We start from the raw sequence: 19,510 nt of genomic DNA on the forward strand, positions 1-19,510 counted from the left end.
AGGGGTGTCTAGGTGGCTCAGTCAGTTAAGCATCCACCTTCAGCTCAGGTCATGATCTCAGGTCCTGGGATGGACTCCTTCCTCATGTTCAGCAGGGAGTCTGTTTCTCCCTCTTCCTCTGACCCTTCCCTATTCGTGTTCTCGCTCTTTCAAATAAATATGTAAAATCTTAAAAAAAAAAAATCCTCACAACAATCTTGAGGTATATTATTGTTCTTATAAAAGAAGGGAGAAAACACAGACTAAGAGTTCTAAGAAATTAAATATCTGACCACATAAAATCTAGGTTCTGCCACTTACTAGCTAAATTTATTAATTCTGGCTCCAAAACCAGTGTTCTTTCTGACCATTAAAGTTTACTTCAATTTAAGATGGCAATCCGCAAACAATAATCAACTAACTTTGAATCAGAGAACAGAGGTTGTTAAAGGCCTTAGAGGTTGCCTAATCCAAACCTCCATTTCACCCAGGAATTCTAATATATCATATTCCATCTAATATATCACATGTAATTATAATATATTCAAAATATCTAGTATTAACAAATAGTGGCTAAGATTGCCTGATGAGCAAGAAACGCATCACCAACAATGCAGCCCATCCTTTTAATGACTCCATGCATTTACAGAGCATTTAAGAATGCCTTGCTCCCTCCTCTCCCAAGAAAATTTCTATTTATCTTTCTAGAGCAGATTTTAGCCAACCAGTCTGTAGACCTGATCCAGCCCACTGCCTGCTTCTGTAGAGCTGTAACATACAAAAAACTTTTCTTTCATTCCTAAAAGGAAATGAAAGAAACGTACCAAAACATAATAGCAGTTATCCCTAGAAGATGGGATTATGGTTTTACTATATATTTTTCTGCATTTTCCAATTTTTTTAATAATTAAATGTAATTTTTATAATCAGGAAGAAAAAAATTTTTCTTTTTTAAGATGATGAACAACATAATCCACCTTGGCCAGTGGTGGATTATTGAACCAGTCTTGGCCAGATGAAGCTCTTAAGCTCTCAAGGCTAAAACCCCAAGTTGTACGAGAGTCCTATGTAAGCAGCCACTGGCTTTCTCCCTCATCCAACCCCTGTATCACCACACCATCATACAGTGTATATGATCACTGCATTTACTACATTGAACTCTCTTACCGGTCTCCCTGCAACAGACTTGGGAGTTTCATTTTTAAATGTTTGAAAAACAGATCTAAGAAATAGTACCTTGTGATGTTAAAATTCAATATAATTCACCCTTCAGTGCAGTTTTATTAAAACGCACTCATACTCAGTTGTATACTTACTGTATATGGCTATTTTTGTGATACAAGGCACTATAATTAATAAGCTGCAACAGAGACCTTATCTCCTACAAAGCCTAAAATATTTGATATTTGACCCTTTTTGACCCATGTTCTAGAGTGACAGTTCAAATATCAACCCCTCTATGAAGCCTTCGCAAAACTACCTTCTCTCAACAGCTAACTAGTCCTTTCCTCCTCTGGGGTTCCAAAGCATTCTGTCATCATCTTGCAATTGCCAACCCTTTTCATCCCATAAAGGGATTTTTTCACTAAACTATTAATTTCTCAAGGGCAAAGCCTATCTAATTCATCTCTGAAAATCACAAATGCTGACAAGGCAGATATCCACCATTTGTTTAAAGAAATCAATAAAAGAATGAAAAACAGCTTAAAATGAAATTTGCCTTAAAAACCAGAATGAAGCTCAACAGTTATAGAAGTTGTCGTAATTACTCTAAGTTAGACCAAAATATCTAGTCTCTCACTAAGCACTATCAAAGTACTATTTTGGTCAAAGGCAGAACAGTGATACTCACATATCTAAATATTACATTAGGTAAATTACATGAAGAATATTAAGATACATTAAGTGAAAAAGATTCCAACAGACTTACTTCTTCTAAAAGATTTTATTAGATAAAATAATCCAATAGTTAAGTCTTTCACTTCCACTAAAACCAAAGCTTCCCAAGAACAAAAACCAGTGGATTTATCTGTGACCCCTGACCCCAGAATAGACTAACAAAAAGTAGGCACAGTACTCAAAAACTTATTTGTGGTATGAACAAAGTGAGTGCAGATGAACAGGGCCATCTTCAGTTCTTGTTCAAACTGTTTTAAAACAATTCATCCAACCAGTCTGCTCTCTCACAATTCAGATGGGGAAATCATCAGTGTGTGATACCCCAAGTAGAACCCAATCTAAACAAGCCGTGTCCACCTGAACTCTGTCCCTTGGAGAAACTTGCCAAGAATCTCCAAGCCAGTTCTCCATTTTTTTTCTAGTCTCAACTTATGCTGTAAACTCAAGGCCTGGCACAGAGGAAAGTAAATCAGTCACAACAGCTCTAGTGCCACACACCAACATGTTCTGCAGACTGTAAGATTACTCCATCAAGCAAAACAGAGAGCAGGGGAGGTTAAAGCAGGAGGCTTGGTTAGTGCAGACTCTGGTTCAGATACTGCAGAAACATGTTGGCCAGCTGAGGCAGGTTCTCATTGTTGGGATGCATTTTGGTGTAGGAAATAAACTGGCGACGGAGGCGACTCAGTTCTGCCATGGTCAAAGCCCGGGTAAACTGCAGGTGCTCAGTGGTTCCAGGAAGCTTAAGCAAGTCTCCAGGAACCGCGCTCTTCTGGGCTTCCATCAATCCCGCCAACACCTGGCTCGTAATCTGATCCAACTGGTGCAGAAAGCTGCCAGAGGCAAGGGGCTGGGACTGTGTAGACTGATGGGGTGGGGGAGCCTGGTTCTCAAACAAGGCAGCCCGTATCTCTGCTAGGGGCAACGGCTCCTCTAAGCCCACCAACGTGAAGAGGGGCCGGTCCCAGCGGTTACGAGAGTCAGGAGCCTCAAAGCGCAGTGATAGGGCCTCCATAAGTTCAGGAGGATATACGGCACTTGAATCACCCTTTGCATCTTTATCGAAGTCTGGAGTCCCACGAGCTGGAAGATCTGGCGCCTTGGTATTCTCCTGCTCCAGTTCCTTAGGTACATTGACCTGGGTTCTTCCACTAACTACAAAGTCCACTGTTTGGGGTTCCCTGAGGGCACTGCTGCCAGCCGCCAGAGGTCTCCCTCTCTCCTCAGTGCGCGGCCTCCAACTCACACTGTCGTTCTGGCCTTGGTTGTCTGTCGCATCCGCCACCTGAGGTCCCCCGCTCACACCGCCGGGCCGCACGCAATATACCAAGCAGAGCGGGGTGCGCGCCGCCCGCGCGAGGCAGTAAAGCTCGTAGCGGAATCCCTTGATGTAGTTAAGCGAGTCGAGGATGACCACATCGTGGCGACTCAGGCGCCGCTCCACCGCAGCTCGCAGAGCGCCGCGCAACGCCTTCTCACGGGCCGAATCGCCGTACACGGTCGCGTCCTCCGTGCCCAGCACCGCCGCGTCATCCACCACGTACACCGCGCGGCCCTCGGCCGCCAGAGCCCCACGGAGCTCCTCCACGCGCTGGCTTTTGCCACTGTACGGCAGCCCGCAAAACACCACCAGCGGCATCCTTACAGGGCGCGGCCATATGCAACGGCGTAGCGTCAACTTCCGGGGCGTAAACGTCACGGACGCAAGCCGGAAAGGCAAACTGCACTTCCTGTCCCTCTCGAGGCTTAAAGGATCTATTGTTGCTATGGGAACCGCAACTAACTCTAGGACTTGCTATCTCAGAAAGGTGATGTTAACTAGAATGACAGCAGTTATTTATGTCAGATAGGCATCAAAAGAATGTGATTCTCCCTGTGGCCAAAAACAATGCCCAACCATTTTTAATAGGGCCTTAATGAGCACTATCAGCACTACATTCAGCTTGCAAAAGGAAAAGGACCATTCACAAATGTTAGTTCCACTTCATACCTTATACCCAGTGACTCTCAGTAACTGTTTACTCAATAACCTTTTCAATCATTTAACTTCTCCATGATTGGGAATTCTTTAATGAACATCAGGCAGTTCCCCCTATAGGAGGTTAAGGGTCTGAATGGGAAAAATCAAGCACCTATAAGCAGAGTAAGATAATACTATAATGGATAGAGTAGATTGGTATGTAAAAGTAGAGAAGAGGAAAACAAACTGCCCCTCAAAATTACTTAAGACTTTATCGAGGAATAGTCGTTGGATTTAGTACATGAAAAACTAACAATTTTTTCTCCTGGGTAAGGCTGCCCAATAAAATACAGGATGCATAGTTAAATTTGAACTTCAGAAAAGCAACAAAAAAAATGTTTTTAATATGTTTCAGATATTGAATAGGACATATTTAAAATTACTTCTTGCTTACCTGAAATTCAGATTTAACTGGGCATCCTTATTTTTATTTGTTAAATCTGGCAACCCTATTCTACAGAATGTGTGAGACTCAGAGCCATGAAGGTGTAGGATCTGTTCTAACAAGATACAGTTGACCCTCGAAAAATTATGGTTTTGGATTGCACAGATATACTTGTAATGCAGACTTTTTTTTTTTTAACAGCACAGTACTACAAATGTATTTTCTCTTCTTTATAATATTCTTAACATTTTCTTTTCTCTACCTTACTTTGTTGTAAGAATACAGTATGCAATACATATAACATACAAACTATGTGTTAATTGTTTATGTTATCAGTAAGGCTTCCAGTCAACAGATTACTGGTAGTTAAGTTTTTGGGGCCTCGAAAGTTATATGCAGATTTTGACTAAGCGGGTGGTCAGCACCCCTAACCCCCCCAGCATTGTCCAAAAGTCAACTGTAATTTTGTAGGTGCAGAAGTGTGTGGGTCTCTGTGTCTCTCCAGTATACTCTAGTAGAGAACATTCAAATATTGGCTCTGTCACTTACCAGCTGTGTAATCTATTGACAAGTTATTTAATCATTGTGTGTCTGAATTTCCTCTCCCATAAACAGTTCTTATTTCAAAGGCTGAACCTCATAGATTATAAGGATTAAATAATTTATTTAATAAATATAATTAATTAATTAATGCATGTAAAGCACTTAAATCAGTGCTTTAGCTTTCCCTCCCTTGCTCTGTCTTTTCTCCCTCCTTTATCAGTTATTTGCATCAGTGGATAGACTAAAAATAATTGAAAGTTAAGACTATTCAACTTGAGACTATTAGGCAATATAGTTTACTGGCTGAGTGCAGGCTCTGAATCCAGAGTGCCTGGGTTTGAATCTTGGCTCCACCATTTACTAGCTGTGTAATCTTAAGCAAGTTACTTAACTGCTCTGTGCCTTAGTTTTCTCATCTCTAAAATGAAGGTAACAGCAGTACCCACTACAGAAGAGCTGTTGTGAGAATTAAATGAGTTAATTCACATAATTCAGTGTCTGGTGCATAATAAGCACTTAGTAGTAGTAGTAGTAGTAGTAGTAGTAGTAGTAGTAGTAGTAGTGTTATCATCAGGCAACTACTCAGTTCTGGCTGTTTTGGCATAACCTTCACCTGTAATTAATGTTAAGTTGATGGCTGGAAAATGTTTTGCTAGCATCTATAACCTACTGAATGTATTTTTTTTAAAAGTAATCTCTAGGCCCAACCTGGGTAAGAAGCCTTACCGATAACATAAACACGCTCTATCCAACTGAGCCAGCCAGGCACCCCTTCCCCGAAAAATAACCTAAACCATATCTTGTACCTGGCAGCTGCTTCCTTCTTCCCATCTTCTAGTGTCCTCCAATGAATGTGATCTCCAAAACCTGGAAGGAAAGAGCCTTATAAACATACACTGGTGAACAAAGGACAAAGACCCAAAAAAGAAACGTGGCCTATTCATAAAATATGCATAAAAAATCTTTCCTTTGTCAAGAGCTTCATGTTCAAGTCCCAGCTCCACCACTTTCTAGGTATATGGGACCATGAACAGTCCCATACCTCAAGCCTCAGTTTTCTTTCATACCTATAAAATAGAGATGACACCACGTAATTCATAGTTTTAAGGAGATTAAATAATGGCTGTGAAATGCTTTGTAAACTAACACCGAGTATGTAAATAATACTGTAAGAATGAATGAGAATTTTCCATAAAGAAAACAAAGTAGGTCATACAAATCACTACTAGTTGGATACAATACAGCAACATAGGTTTAGGGTCAGAAATACATGGGGGGGCGCCTGGGTGACTCAGTGGGTTAAGCCTCTGCCTTCGCTCAGGTCATGATCTCAGGATCCTGGGATTGAGCCCCGCATTGGGCTGTCTGCTCGCCGGGAAGCCTGCTTCCCCCTCTCTCTGCCTGCCTCTCTGCCTACTTGTGATCTTTCTCTCTGTCAAATAAATAAATAAAATCTTAAAAAAAAAAAAAAAAGAAAAGAAAAGAAATACATGGGTATGTGACTCCACTTCCTATTAAATGTGTGAATGTAGCAAATTCTCCAAGTCCCAATTTCCTCATCTTTAAAGTCAAGATAATAATAGCTACCTCTTAGTGTTGGTGTGAAGATTAAATGAGATAATGTATTTAAAGCTACTCTTATTATTCCCCTCACTTCTGCCAGAGTGATCTTTTAAAATCACATCTCTGCTGAGTAAAAACGTTTCAGAGGCTCTCCAATTACCTAAAAGGAAAGGTTAAACTCTGGTAGCATGACTTACAAAGGCTTTCAGAATCTGCCCATCTCCCAAGGCTCACTTTCTATGCTTTGTCTAAAATCCTATATACAGGGCGCCTGGGTGGCTCAGTGGTTAGGCCGCTGCCTTCGGCTCAGGTCATGATCTCAGGGTCCTGGGATCGAGTCCCGCATCGGGCTCTCTGCTTGGCGGGGAGCCTGCTTCCTCCTCTCTCTCTCTCTGCCTGCCTCTCTGCCTACTTGTGATTTCTCTCTGTCGAATAAATAAATAAAATCTTTAAAATCCTATATACAAAACTACTTTCATTTCCTTAAACTGGCTGCCTCCTTGATCTTCCACCCTCACTTCCAATTCATTCTTCAAGTACAAATCTAGAGGGCATCTTTACTTCTGGTAAATCTTCCCTGACTCCCAGGGTGTCTGGGTGGCTCAGTTAAGCATCCGACTTCAGCTCAGATCATGATCGCACTGTCCTGGGATTGAGCCCAGCATTAGGCTCTCTGCCCAGTGGGGAGTCTACTTTTCCCTCTGCCCCTCCCCCTCCTCCTGTGATCATGCCCAAGCGCTCATTCTCTCTCAAATAAATAAAATATTTTTTAAAAAATTTTACTCTAACTCCCAAACACCACCTTTTTGCCTCATCACAGCACTTCCCAGGCTGAACTGTGTTTATATAACACATCACATTTATATATGTTTATATAACACATAAACTGTGTTTATGTGCCTGTCTCCCTCACTCTAAAGGGAATTCCCTAAGGGCCGAAGCCATATCTATCTTATTCCTTCCAGCTTCCCCAGCATTGAGCACTACACATGGCCATAGTAAGTGCTCCATAAAAATATTTATTGAGGGGCACCTGGGTGGCTCAGTGGGTTAAACCTCAGCCTTCAGCTCAAGTCATGATCTCAGGTTCTGGGATCGAGCCCCACATCAGGCTCTCTGCTCAGCAGAAAGCCTGCTTCCCCCTCCCTCCCTCTCTCTGCCTGCCTCTCTGCCTACTTGTGATCTCTGTCAAATAAATAAATAAAATCTTAAAAAATATATTTATTGAGTAAATGAATCTTATTTAGGCCATATCAGGTAAATGACTTAATTTTATATCTGGAAAATGTAAGTGATCATAATAATGTTGTCATTTATTGGTCACCTTATGTGTACTTGTGTTAAATACACATTATCTCATTTAAATTTGGCTTGAATAACACTTTCTATATTTCCCTATACTTCTGTTTTCTCATCAGTAAAATAGGTATAATAATATCTACATCTCATAAGATTGTTACTGAATATTACACAAGAAATACTATATATATATCAGTACACTGCTTAGCATTTTATAAATGATCAATAAAGAGCAGCTTTGTTTGTTATTCTTGACAGCTTGAGACTTCAAAGGCTCAGAGAAGTTATATAACATGTACCAGGTCACAGAGCTGGTAAATGGCCATGCTGGGATTTAAACTTCAATTTTATGACATCTCAGTTTTTATACTATCTTTCGGGCTTTTCTTTCCCTGAAATAAATTCAAATTTCCATCACTGTTACCACAGAGGAATAAACAGATCATCCAGATTAGCAAAGGGATGCAGTGTCCAAACTAATCATCATCACTTTTCATTCCCAACAGCAAGAGTTGCTAGCCAAGAGAAAATGTGTCATTTGCCTAGGGCCCAAAGTCTAAACCTGATGAGTCAATGATTAAGTGAGAGTGAAACTGGGAGAATTGGAAGGTGCCTAATGTGACTAATCCCCACCATTCTACCTGTCAACACTTAAACTGAGGCAACTGAATCCTACTTTGGTGGAATGCCCAACTAGATAGTCTGGAGGGATAGTCACCTACAAAACAATAAAATCCTGACAAAATGGAATTCCAGAATGTGCTCACTAAGCTTACAGGGATAAACACAAAATAAGCTAAAACCAGATGAGGAATAGTGAGCCACAAGCAAAAGGGAAGACTGATCTGAAGATAAAGCATTACAATAGAGCAAAATGGAGGAGATAAATCTGAGACTCGATAATAAACCAACTCAAAAAAGACTAAAGTGGTAACACCCCCAGGTTTCCAGATAAATAAATGCCAAGTCTTTCTAGGGGAAAGTACTTCCCTGTTTAGGCCTCCAGAATAGCCACAGATAAACAGTTACGAGTTCACAATCCTAGATCCCCACGCATGTAAGAAAACAAGCCACCACAATTAAGAATCAGCAAAAACAACAAATAGATTTAGACTTTTAAGGACTCACATACTAGAATTATCAGCCATAGGATATAAAATAACTACGTGTGAACATTTGAAGAAATAACACAAGGGATCACAAAAATGGGAATGCAACACGGAATGAACAGGCAAATCTGTAAGTCACCAAACAGAACTTTCGGAAATTAAAAATATAGGAGTGCCTGGTGGTTCATTTGGTGGAGCATCTGACCCTTGGTCTCAGGGTTATGAGTTCAAGCCCCACATTGGGCTTGGAGCCTACTTTAAAAAAAAAAATGGGGGGGGGGGGTTCCTCGGTAGCTCAGTTGGTCAAGTGTCTGGCTCTTGATTTCAGCTCAGATTATGATCTTAGGTCGTAAGACTGAGCTCCACACTGGGCATACAGCCTGCCTGGGATTCCTTCTCCCTTTCCCTTTGCCCCTGCCTGCCTCCCTTTCTCTCTTTGTCTCAAAAAAGGGAGGTGGGGGGGCGCCTGTGTGGCTCAGTGGGTTAAAGCCTCTGTCTTCGGCTCAGGTCATGATCTCAGGATCCTGGGATTGAGCCCCACACCGGGCTCTCTGCTCGGCAGGAAGTCTGCTCTCTCTCTCTCTCTCTCTATCTCTGCCTGCCTCTCTGCCTACTTGTCTGTCAAATAAATAAATAAATAAATCTTTAAAAGAAAGAAAAGAAAAATCTTGAAATATAAAATCAATGGACATTCAGTAATAAAAAGAAATGAGCTATTCAGCCACAAAAAGGCACAGAGGAAACTTAAATGCATATTGCTAAGTGAACAATGTCAACGTGAAAAGGCTATATATGATTCCAACTACATGACATTCTGAAAAAAGCAAAAATATGAAGACTGTAAAAAGATCAGTGGTTGCCAGGGGTTCACAAGTGAGGGAGGGATGAGTAGGTGGAACACAGAATTTTTATAGCAGTGAGACTATTCTGTATGTTCTGTAATGGCAGATATATGTTATTATGGACTAAATTGTGTCTACCCCACCAAATTGGTCTGTTGAAGTCCTAAACCACATACCTTAGAACAGGATTATATTTGGAGACAGGGTTTTTCAAGAGGTAATTAAACTGAAATGAGGTCATTAGTGTGGGTGTTAATCCATTTTAACTGCTGTCCTACAAAGAGATTAGGACATAGACACATATAAAGGGAAGACCAAGTGAAGACACAGAAAGACAGCCATCTACAAGTAGAAACCAATCCTTCCAACAACTTGATCTTGAACTTCTAGTCTCCAGATTTTGAGAAAATAAATTTCTGTTGTTTAACGAAGTCTGTAGAATCTGTTATGGCACCCCTAGCAAATTCATACATATCTCATTATACACTTGTCAAAACCCATAGAATGTACAGCACAAAGGTGAACCCTAATGTAAACCATGGACTTTAGTTAATAATAATGTATCAATACTGGATCATCAATTTTAACAAACGTACCATGCAAATGTAAGATGTTAATAATAGAGAAAACTGGGGGTAGTGAAAGTGAGGTAACTCTATTCTCACCTCAATTTTTTTTTATAGACATTACACTGTTCAAAAAATAAATTCTGTAACTTAAAAAAAATTTCAATGGAGGGGTGCCTGGCTGACTCAGGTGGAAGAGTGAGTGATTCTTGATCTCGGGGTTGAGTTTGAGCCCCATGTGGGGTATAGAGATTTAAAATATTAAACTTTTTTTTAAATAAATGAACTTTAAAAAAATTCTTTTAAAAACTAAATTCAATGGATAGGTTGAAAGAGCAAATTAGAGACAAGTGGAGAGATAAATCAAAGTTAGCCAGACTACAGCACAGAGAGATAAGAAGAGAGAAAATGTGAAGAGGCCAAGAGGTACTGAGTAGACAAAGAAAGCTAGTATAAAAATGCTAGAGTTTCAGGAGCACCTCAGTGGCTCAGTCAGTTGAGCATCAGACTCCTGAATTTGGCTCAGGTCATGATCTCAGGGTCGTGCTAGAAGGTGGGTAGATGTAGTTATGACAATTTTTGAAAGTCCTCTTCCAACTGCTTCTGTTTTCTGTTACGTAGGAAGCATGGTCACCTGGTGAGAGCAAAGATTGTAGAGGAAGTACTGGGAAATAACTTCCCAAGACAAAGGGAAATATGAAATAATCCCCTTGGAGAGAATAAACAGAGAAACTAAAAGAATGAATAAAGGGCATATTTCAGGAAGAAAATGATTCCAGAAGAAAACCTAGGTACAAGGAGTAGTGAGCAAATACACTGACAAACATGTAGATAAATCTAAATATTATCTGTACAAAGAATGCTAATGGTCAATTTGTAGAGTTAAAAGACAAAAGTAAAGCCCTGAATACCTGCTTGTAAGTAAAGAGGGGAAAACTTAAGTTGAAATGTTTTAAGACCCTCTTACCATTGGAGGGTTAAGATATTAATGTTAGATTTTATAAGTATGCAAGTAAAATTTCAAAAATAACCACCTAAGGGGCCTAGGTGGCTCAGCTGTTAAGCAGCTGTCTTCAGCTCAGGTCATGATCCTGGGGTCCTGGGATTGAGCCCCGAGTTAGGCTCCCTGCTCCACAGGAAGCCTGCTTCTCCCTCTCCCACTCCACCTGCTTGTGTTTCCTCTCTCACTATGTCACTCTCTCTGTCAAATAAATAAAATCTTAAAAAAAAAAAAAGTAACTACCAAAAGAACAGAACTAGAGAACCAACTTTCAAACTAATAATGGAGATAAAACAAAAAAGAACAATAAAATACTCAATCCCTAAAGAAAAGGGAAGAAAAAAGGCACAAAGCTTGTAAAAAATGCAGTGCAAACTGGATGAAAGAAATAAGACCAGCTCTGTCAGGGTGCCTGGGTGGCTCAATCGGTTAAGTGTCCAACTCTTGATTTTGGTTCAGGTCATGATCTCAGGGTTGTGAGATGGAGCCCTGTGTCAGAAGGCACACTCAGAACAAAGTCTGCTTGTCCCTCTCCCTCTGCTCCTCCCCCAAGCCCTCGTGCTCTCTTAAATAAATAAATAAAATCTTTTTTTAAAGAGACCAGCTCTGTTAATAATCACATAAAAATAAGTAGGCTAAACTTATTTATTTAACTTATTAAGTTAAAGTTAAAAGAAATTGTCAGAATTTAGTTAAAAAACAAAACAAAACAGAAAACTACCCTTGAGGGCGCCTGGGTGGCTCAGTGGGTTAAGCTGATGCCTTCGGCTCAGGTCATGATCTCAGGGTCTTGGGATCGAGTCCTGCATCGGGCTCTCTGCTCTGCTTCCCTCTGTCTCTCTCTCTCTGCCTGCCTCTCCATCTACTTGTGATCTCTGACAAATAAATAAATAAATAAATAATCTTAAAAAAATAAAAAAAAGATTTAAAACAGGAACTTGAAAAAGTTCAAAGTAAGTTGATTGAAACTATGTATTGGGCAAATGTCACCCAAGAGAAAGTCAGAGAAGCTAGATTAGTATCAGGTAAAATTAAATTTCTCCATACATCTGAGCTACTAAGAAGCTAGCTGACAGAGCTAAAAGTCATAGGAGGTTTTACTAAAAGACACCCTGTTCAAGCACCATTCAATAGAACTTTCTACAGTGATGAAAATGTTCTATACCTACCCTATTCAAGATAGCCACTAGCCACAAGTAGCTACTGAATACCTGACACAGGCTGACTGCTGGCTGACAGTGTCAGTTGGCTGACACAACTTTAAAGATGAATTTATAATTTTAATTAATTTAAAACTTAGGAGTGATATGTGGCTAGTGCTACTTTATTAGGAAGCACAAACCTAGAGATTAATGCAATCCTCTCATATTAGGAAGGCCTAGGAAAAAGAAAAAGCTGGGGCACCTGGGTGGCTCAGTGGGTTAAGCCGCTGCCTTCGGCTCAGGTCATGATCTCAGGGTCCTGGGATCAAGTCCCGCATCGGGCTCTCTGCTCTGCAGGGAGCCTGCTTCCTTCTCTCCCTCTCTCTGCCTGCCTGTCTGCCTGCTTGTGATCTCTGTCTGTCAAATAAATAAATAAAATCTTCAAAAAAAAAAAAAAAAGAAAGAAAGAAAAAAAAGAAAAGGCTACCCAAAAACTACATAGTAAGCCACAACCAAAATTTAGATCTCCTGATTACTAATTAACATGTTTTCCCAGTGATCCAACATGTGCGTAGCTGCCCTCCTGCATTATCCCTAAGAGTAAGCCTAGAGGTATAGTTTGAAACAATTCACCTGGAAAGGACCTGCAGTTCCACCGGGGAAAAGACATCTGAAAGTCAGTGCAACAAGCCCCTCCCACAGAAGATTAGCAAGAACATCTGGCTAAAAACCAACTTTAACAACCACACAGAACTGCAAAACTCCAGCATGAAAGGAAAATAGTAATATATATATATATATATCGGGTTTTTTCCCTTCACGATTATTTAGTCTTTCAATTTTAATTTTTTGGTTCTCTTTCCTTTTTCAACCAATAGCTTATTTTATTAACTCTTTTTAAAAATCTTTATTAATTTTCATTTTTGCACTTAAAGTCTATCCTTTCATTGTATTTCATTTTATTTTTGTATCTATATAAGTTTTTCTTCCTTTACAATTTTGGGATGTAGTTTCTTCCAAAAAAGAGACCAAAAATACACTCAGGATATAGTGTATTGCTCTGTTCTGTTCATCTGTCTATTTCTATTCCTTTTTTCTTTGTGTGTGTGTCTTTTAATTTTCATTTTTACAGTTACATTCTATTCTTCCACTATATTTAATTTTATGTTTATACATACATAAGTTTTTCTTTTACAATTTGGGGATCTAGTTCTCTAACAAAAACACCAAAATACACACAGGATCCAGTATATTGCTCTGTTCTGTTCATCTGTCTGATTATAGTCTCTTTTTATTTTTTTATTTTTTTTGATTTTGTGTCTTTTCTGATTTGTTTGGTGCATACTTCTCTAGGGTTGTTGTTGCCATTTTAATATTTTGTTTTCTTGTTCATCTATTCTACTCTGGACAGGATGACAAGATGGAAAAACTTACCTCAAAAAAGAGAACAAGAGGTAGTACTAACTGCTAGGGACCTAATCAGTATGGACATTAGTAAGATGTCAGAACTAGAGTTCAGAATGATGATTATAAAGTTGGGCTCAGGGCGACTGGGTGGCTCAGTGGGCTGAAGTCTCTGCCTTCAGCTCAGGTCATGGTCCCAGGGTCCTGGGATTGAGCCCCACATCGGGCTCTCTGCTCAGCAGGGAGCCTGCTTCCTCCTCTCTCTCTCTGCCTGCCTCTCTGCCTACTTGTGATCTCTGTTTTCTGTCAAATAAATAAATAATCTTAAAAAAAAAAAAAAGATACCAGTTGGGCTTGAAAAAACCATAAAAGACACTAAAGAATCTCTTTCTTGAGAAATAAAAGAACTAAAATCACAAAAAGTCAAAATCAAGAAGGCTTTTAATGAGATACAATAAAAAGTGGAAGTTCTAACTACTAGGATATATGAGGCAGAAGAGAGAATTAGTGATATAGTAGACCAAATGATGGAGAGTAAAGAAGCTGAGAGAGAGATAAACAATTACTGGATCCTGAGGGGAGAATTTGTGAGATAAGTGATTTTATAAAGCTAAAAAAATTAGAATAATTGGGATCCTAGAATAGGAAAGTGAAAGGGGGGTATACTGAAGCTAATTATAGCAGAGAACTTCTCTAATCTGTGGCAGGAAACAGGCATGCAAGTCCAGGAGGCACAGAGAACCCCCCTCAAAAATTAGAAAAAAAAAATAGGTCAACACCCTAACATATAATTGCAAATCTCAGAGACAACGGGAAAATCCTGAAAGCAGCTCGGGACAAGAGGTCCGTAACCTAGAAACATTCGACCAGCAGTAGGCCAAACCACAGAGACCGGGCACACCAGGAAGGACCGGCAGGATATATTCAGGATGCTGAATGAGAAAAATATGAGCCACAAATACTTTATCCAGTAATGATGTCATTCAAAATAGAAGGAGAGATAAAAAGCTTCCAGGACAAACAGAAACTAAAAGAATTTGTGATCACTAAACCAGCCCTGCAAGAAATATTAAAAGGGATCCCTTAAGTGAAGAGAGAGTCCAAAAGTAACACAGACCAGAAAAGAACAGAGACAATCTACAGTAACAGGTATACTTTGTATTACTTTACAGGTAATATAATGGCATTAAATTCCTATCTTTCAATGTTACTCTGAATGTAAATGGGCTAAATGCCCCAATCAAAAGACACAGGGTATCAGATTGGATAAAAATGAAGGACCCATTGATATGCTGTATGCAAGAGACTCATTTTTAGACCCAAAGGCACCTCCAGATTTAAAGTGAGGGGGTGGAAACCATTTATCATGGTAATGGACCTCAAAAGAAAGCTGGGGTAGCAATCCTCATGTCAGACAAACTAGATTTTAAACGAAAAACTGTAGTAAGAGATGTAGAGGGACACTATATCATACTTAAAAGGTCTATCCAACAATAAGATCTAACAATTTTGAATAGTTATGCCCCCAACGTGGGAGCAGCCAATTATAAAAACCAATTAATAACCAAAGTAAAGAAACACACTAATAATAATACATTAATAGTAGGGGACTTCAACACCCCAATCACAGCAAAGGACAATCATCTAACCAGAAGATCAACCAGGAAACAAGGGCTTTGAATGACACACTGGACCAGATGGACTTCACAGATATATTCAGAACATTCCATCCTAAAACAACAGAATACTCATTCTTCTCAAGTGCACATAGAACATTCTCCAGAATAGATCACATACTGGGTCACAAACCAAGTCTTAACTGATAACAAAAGACTGAGATTATTCTCTGCATATTTTCAGATCACAATGCTCTGAAACTTGAACTCAATCACAGGAGGAAATTTGGAAGGAACTCAAACACTTGGCGGTTAAAGAGGATCCTGCTAAAGAAAGATGGGTGAATGAGGAAATTAAAGAAGAATTTTTAAAATTTGAATGAACATTTGAATGAAAATGAAAAAACATTTGCTGTATCCTCTGGGATACAGCAAAGGCAGTGCTAAGAGGGAAGTACATTGCAATACAAGACTGTCTCAAAAAAATTAGAAAAATCCCAAATACACAAGCTAACTTTACACCTAAAGGACCTGAAGAAAGAACAGCAAATAAAACCTAAACCCAGCAGAAGAGAAATAATAAAGATTAAAGCAGAAATCAATGAAATAGAAACCAAAAGAATAGCAGAACAGATTAAAAAAAAAAAAAAAAAAAACTAAGAGCTGGTTCTTTGAAAGAATTAATAAGGTCAATAAATCCCAGGCAATCAAAAAGAAAAAAGACCCAAATAAATAAAATCATGAATGAAAGAGGAGCGATCACAACCAACACCAAAGAAATACAATCAATTATAAGAACATATTATGAACAACTATATGCCAACAAATTAGGCAATCTGGTACTTTGGTATTTACACTTACCAAAACTGAACCAGGAACAAATAGCAAGTCTGAACAGACCCATAACCAGCAAGGAAATTGAAGCAGTAATAAAAAATCTGCCAACAAACAAGAGTCCAGGACCAGATGGCTTTCCAGGGGATTTCTACCAAACACTTAAAGAAGAATCAATACCTATTCTTCTGAAGCTGTTTCAAAAAATAGAAATGGAAGGAAAACTTCCAAACTCTTTCTATGAGGCCAGAATTACCCTGATCCTAAAACCAGAGACCCCACCAAAAAGGAGAATTACGGATCCCTGATGAACATGATGCAAAAATTATCACCAAGATATCAGCCAGTAGGATCCAACAGTACATTTTTTTTAAATGTTTTATTTATTTATTTGACACAGAGAGAGAGTGTGTGCACACAGGAAAGGGAGCAGCAGAGGAAGAAGCAGGCTCCCCACTGAGCAGAGCGCCTAAAACGGGGGCTTAGTCCTGGCCTGAGCCAAAAGCAGATGCTTAACCAACTAAGCCACACAGGCACCCCAGGACCCAACAATATGTTAAAAGGATTATTCACCATTACCAAGTGGGATTTACTCCTGGGCTGCAAGGGTGGTTCAACATGTGATGTTGAAAATCAAGCAATGTGATACACTACATAAATAAAATAGAGGACAAGAACCATATGATCCTCTCAAAAGATGCAGAAAATACATATGACAAAGTATAGCAGGCTTTCTTGATTAAAACTCTTCACAGAATAAGGATAGAGGAATAAAATATCATAAAAGCCATATGAAAAGCCCACAGTGAATATCATTCTTAATGGGGAAAAACTGAAAGCTTTTTCCCTAAGGTCAGGAACACAACAGGGATGTCCACTCTCACCACTGTTGTTCAACATAGTACTAGAAGTCCTAGCCTCAGCAATCAGACAACAAAAAGAAATAAAAGGCATCTGAACTGGCAAAGAAGCCAAACTCTCACTCTTTTTTTTTTTTTTAAGATTTTATTTATTTATTTGATAGACAGAGATCACAAGTAGGCAGAGAGGCAGGCAGAGAGAGAGGAGGAAGCAGGCTCCCTGATGAGCAGAAAGCCCCATGGCGGGGCTCGATCCCAAGACCCTGAGATCATGACCTGAGCCGAAGGCAGAGGCTTTAACACACTGAGCCACCCAGGGCACCCACTAAGCCACCCAGTGAGAGTACACTCTCACTCTTTATAGATGACATGATATTCTGTGGAAAACCCCAAAAAGACTCCACCCCAAAATTGCTAGAAATCATACAGGAATTTGGCAAAGCGGCAGGATATAAAGTCAGCTACATTTCAGGGCACCTGGGTGGCTCAGTGGGTTAAAGGCTCTGCCTTTGGCTCAGGTCATGATCCCAGGGTCCTGGGACCGAACCCTGAATCAGGCTCTCTGCTCAGCGGGGAGCCTGCTTCTCTTCCCCTCTTGCTGCCTGCCTCTCTGCCTACTTGTGATCTGTCAAATAAATAAATAAAATCTTTAAAAAAAAATCAGCTGCATTTCTATATATTAGCAATGAGACAGAAAAAAGAGAAATTAAGAAGTCAATCTGTACCAACTGCACCAAAACCCACAAGATACCTAGGAATAAACCTAACCAAAGAGGCAAAGGATCTGTACTCAGAAAACTAGACAATACTCATGAAAGATAGGAAGATACAAAGAAATATTAAAATGTTCCATGCTCACAGATTGGAAGAACAAATATTGTTAAAATGTCTAAGCTACCTACAGCAATCTACACATTCAATGCAATCCCTATCAAAATACTATCAACTTTTTCCATAGCTGTAACAAATAATCCTAAACTTTGTAGAAACCAGAAAAGACCCCAAATAGCCAAAGGAAGGTTGAAAAAGAAAACCAAAGCTGGTGACATCACAATTCTGGACTTCAAGCTCTACTACAGAGCTGTAAGTATCAAAACAGTAAGGTACTGGCACAAAAACAGACACCTAGACCCATTGAAACAGAATAGAGAACCCAGAAATGGTCAACTCTGGTCAACTAATCTTCGACAGAGTAGGAAAGAAAATTCAATGGAAAAAGAAGTCTCTTCAACAAATGGTGTTGGAACACTGGACAGCCACATGCAGAAGAATGAAACTGCACCATTTTTTTATACCATACACAAAAAAATAGATTCAAAATGGATGAAAGACCTAAACGTGATACAGGAATCCATCAAAATCCTTGAGTATAACACAGGCGGCAACCTCTTCAACCTTGGCCACAGCTACTTCTTGCTAGACACATCTCCAAAGGCAATGGGAAACAAAGGCAAAAATGAACTACTGGGACTTCATCAAGATAAAAAGCTTTTTACACAACAAAGGAAACAGTTGACAAAATCAAAAGACAGCTGACAGAATGGGAGCAGTTATTTGCAAATGACATATCAGATAAAGAGCTAGTATCCAGAATCTATAAAGAATTTATCAAACTAAAAACCCAAAGAATAAATAATCTAATCAAGAAATGGGCAGAAGGCATGAACAGATATTCTGCAAAGAAGACATCCAAATGGCCAACATGAAAAAATACTCCATATATCACTAGGCATCAGGGAAATACAAATCAAAACCACAATGAGATAGATACCACCTCACACCAGTCAGAATGGCTAAAATTAACAACTCAGGAAACTAGATGTTGGGTGAGGATGCAGAGAAAGGGGAACCCTCCTACACTGTTGGTGGGAATGCTAACTGATGCAGCCACTCTGGAAAACAGTATGGAGGTTCCTCAAAAAGTAAAAAATAGAGCTACTCTACAACCAAGCAATTGCACTATTGGGTATTTACCCCAAATATATAAATATAGTGATCCAAAAGGGCACCTGCGCCCAATGTTTATAGTAGCAATGTCCAACTACGGAAAGAGCCTAGATGTCCATCAACAGATGAATGGATAAAGAAGATGTGGTATATATATACAATGGAATACTCTGCAGCCATCAAAAAACCTAAAATCTTAACTTTTGCAGACATGGATGGAAGTATAGGGTAATATACTAAGTGAAAGTAGTCAAGCAGAGAAAGACAATTATCCCTCTGATATGAGGAATTTGAGAGGCAGGGTGGGGGATAGGGAAGGAAAAAATGAAACAAGATGGGATAGGGAGGGAGACAAACCATAAGAGACTCTTAATCTCACAAAACAGACTGAGGGTTGCTGGGGGGTGGGAGGGTAGGGATAGGGTGGCTAGGTGTTGGACATTGGGGAGGGTATGTGCTATGGTGAATGCTGTGAAGTGTGTAAACCTGGCAATTCACAGAC

The 19,510-nt window shown here is 39.6% G+C and overlaps 2 protein-coding genes across 2 annotated transcripts in view; both read right to left on the minus strand.

Annotated features, from left to right (window-relative positions):
- TXNDC12 (thioredoxin domain containing 12) overlaps positions 1–19,510 on the minus strand; it is a 32,803-nt gene that overhangs the window by 7,211 nt on the left and 6,082 nt on the right. Inside the window, exon 2 of the mRNA XM_059374724.1 lies at positions 5,633–5,693. Coding sequence (XP_059230707.1) covers positions 5,633–5,693 — 61 coding nt within the window. The remainder of the gene's footprint in view (positions 1–5,632; positions 5,694–19,510) is intronic.
- Positions 1,912–3,735, minus strand: KTI12 (KTI12 chromatin associated homolog). Its single transcript, XM_059376601.1, has one exon. The coding sequence runs from the start codon at positions 3,515–3,517 to the stop codon at positions 2,453–2,455; it is 1,065 nt and encodes a 354-aa protein (XP_059232584.1). The 5' UTR covers positions 3,518–3,735; the 3' UTR covers positions 1,912–2,452.

Source organism: Mustela nigripes, chromosome 14, assembly GCF_022355385.1.
Source record: "Mustela nigripes isolate SB6536 chromosome 14, MUSNIG.SB6536, whole genome shotgun sequence".
Classification (NCBI taxonomy): domain Eukaryota; kingdom Metazoa; phylum Chordata; class Mammalia; order Carnivora; family Mustelidae; genus Mustela; species Mustela nigripes.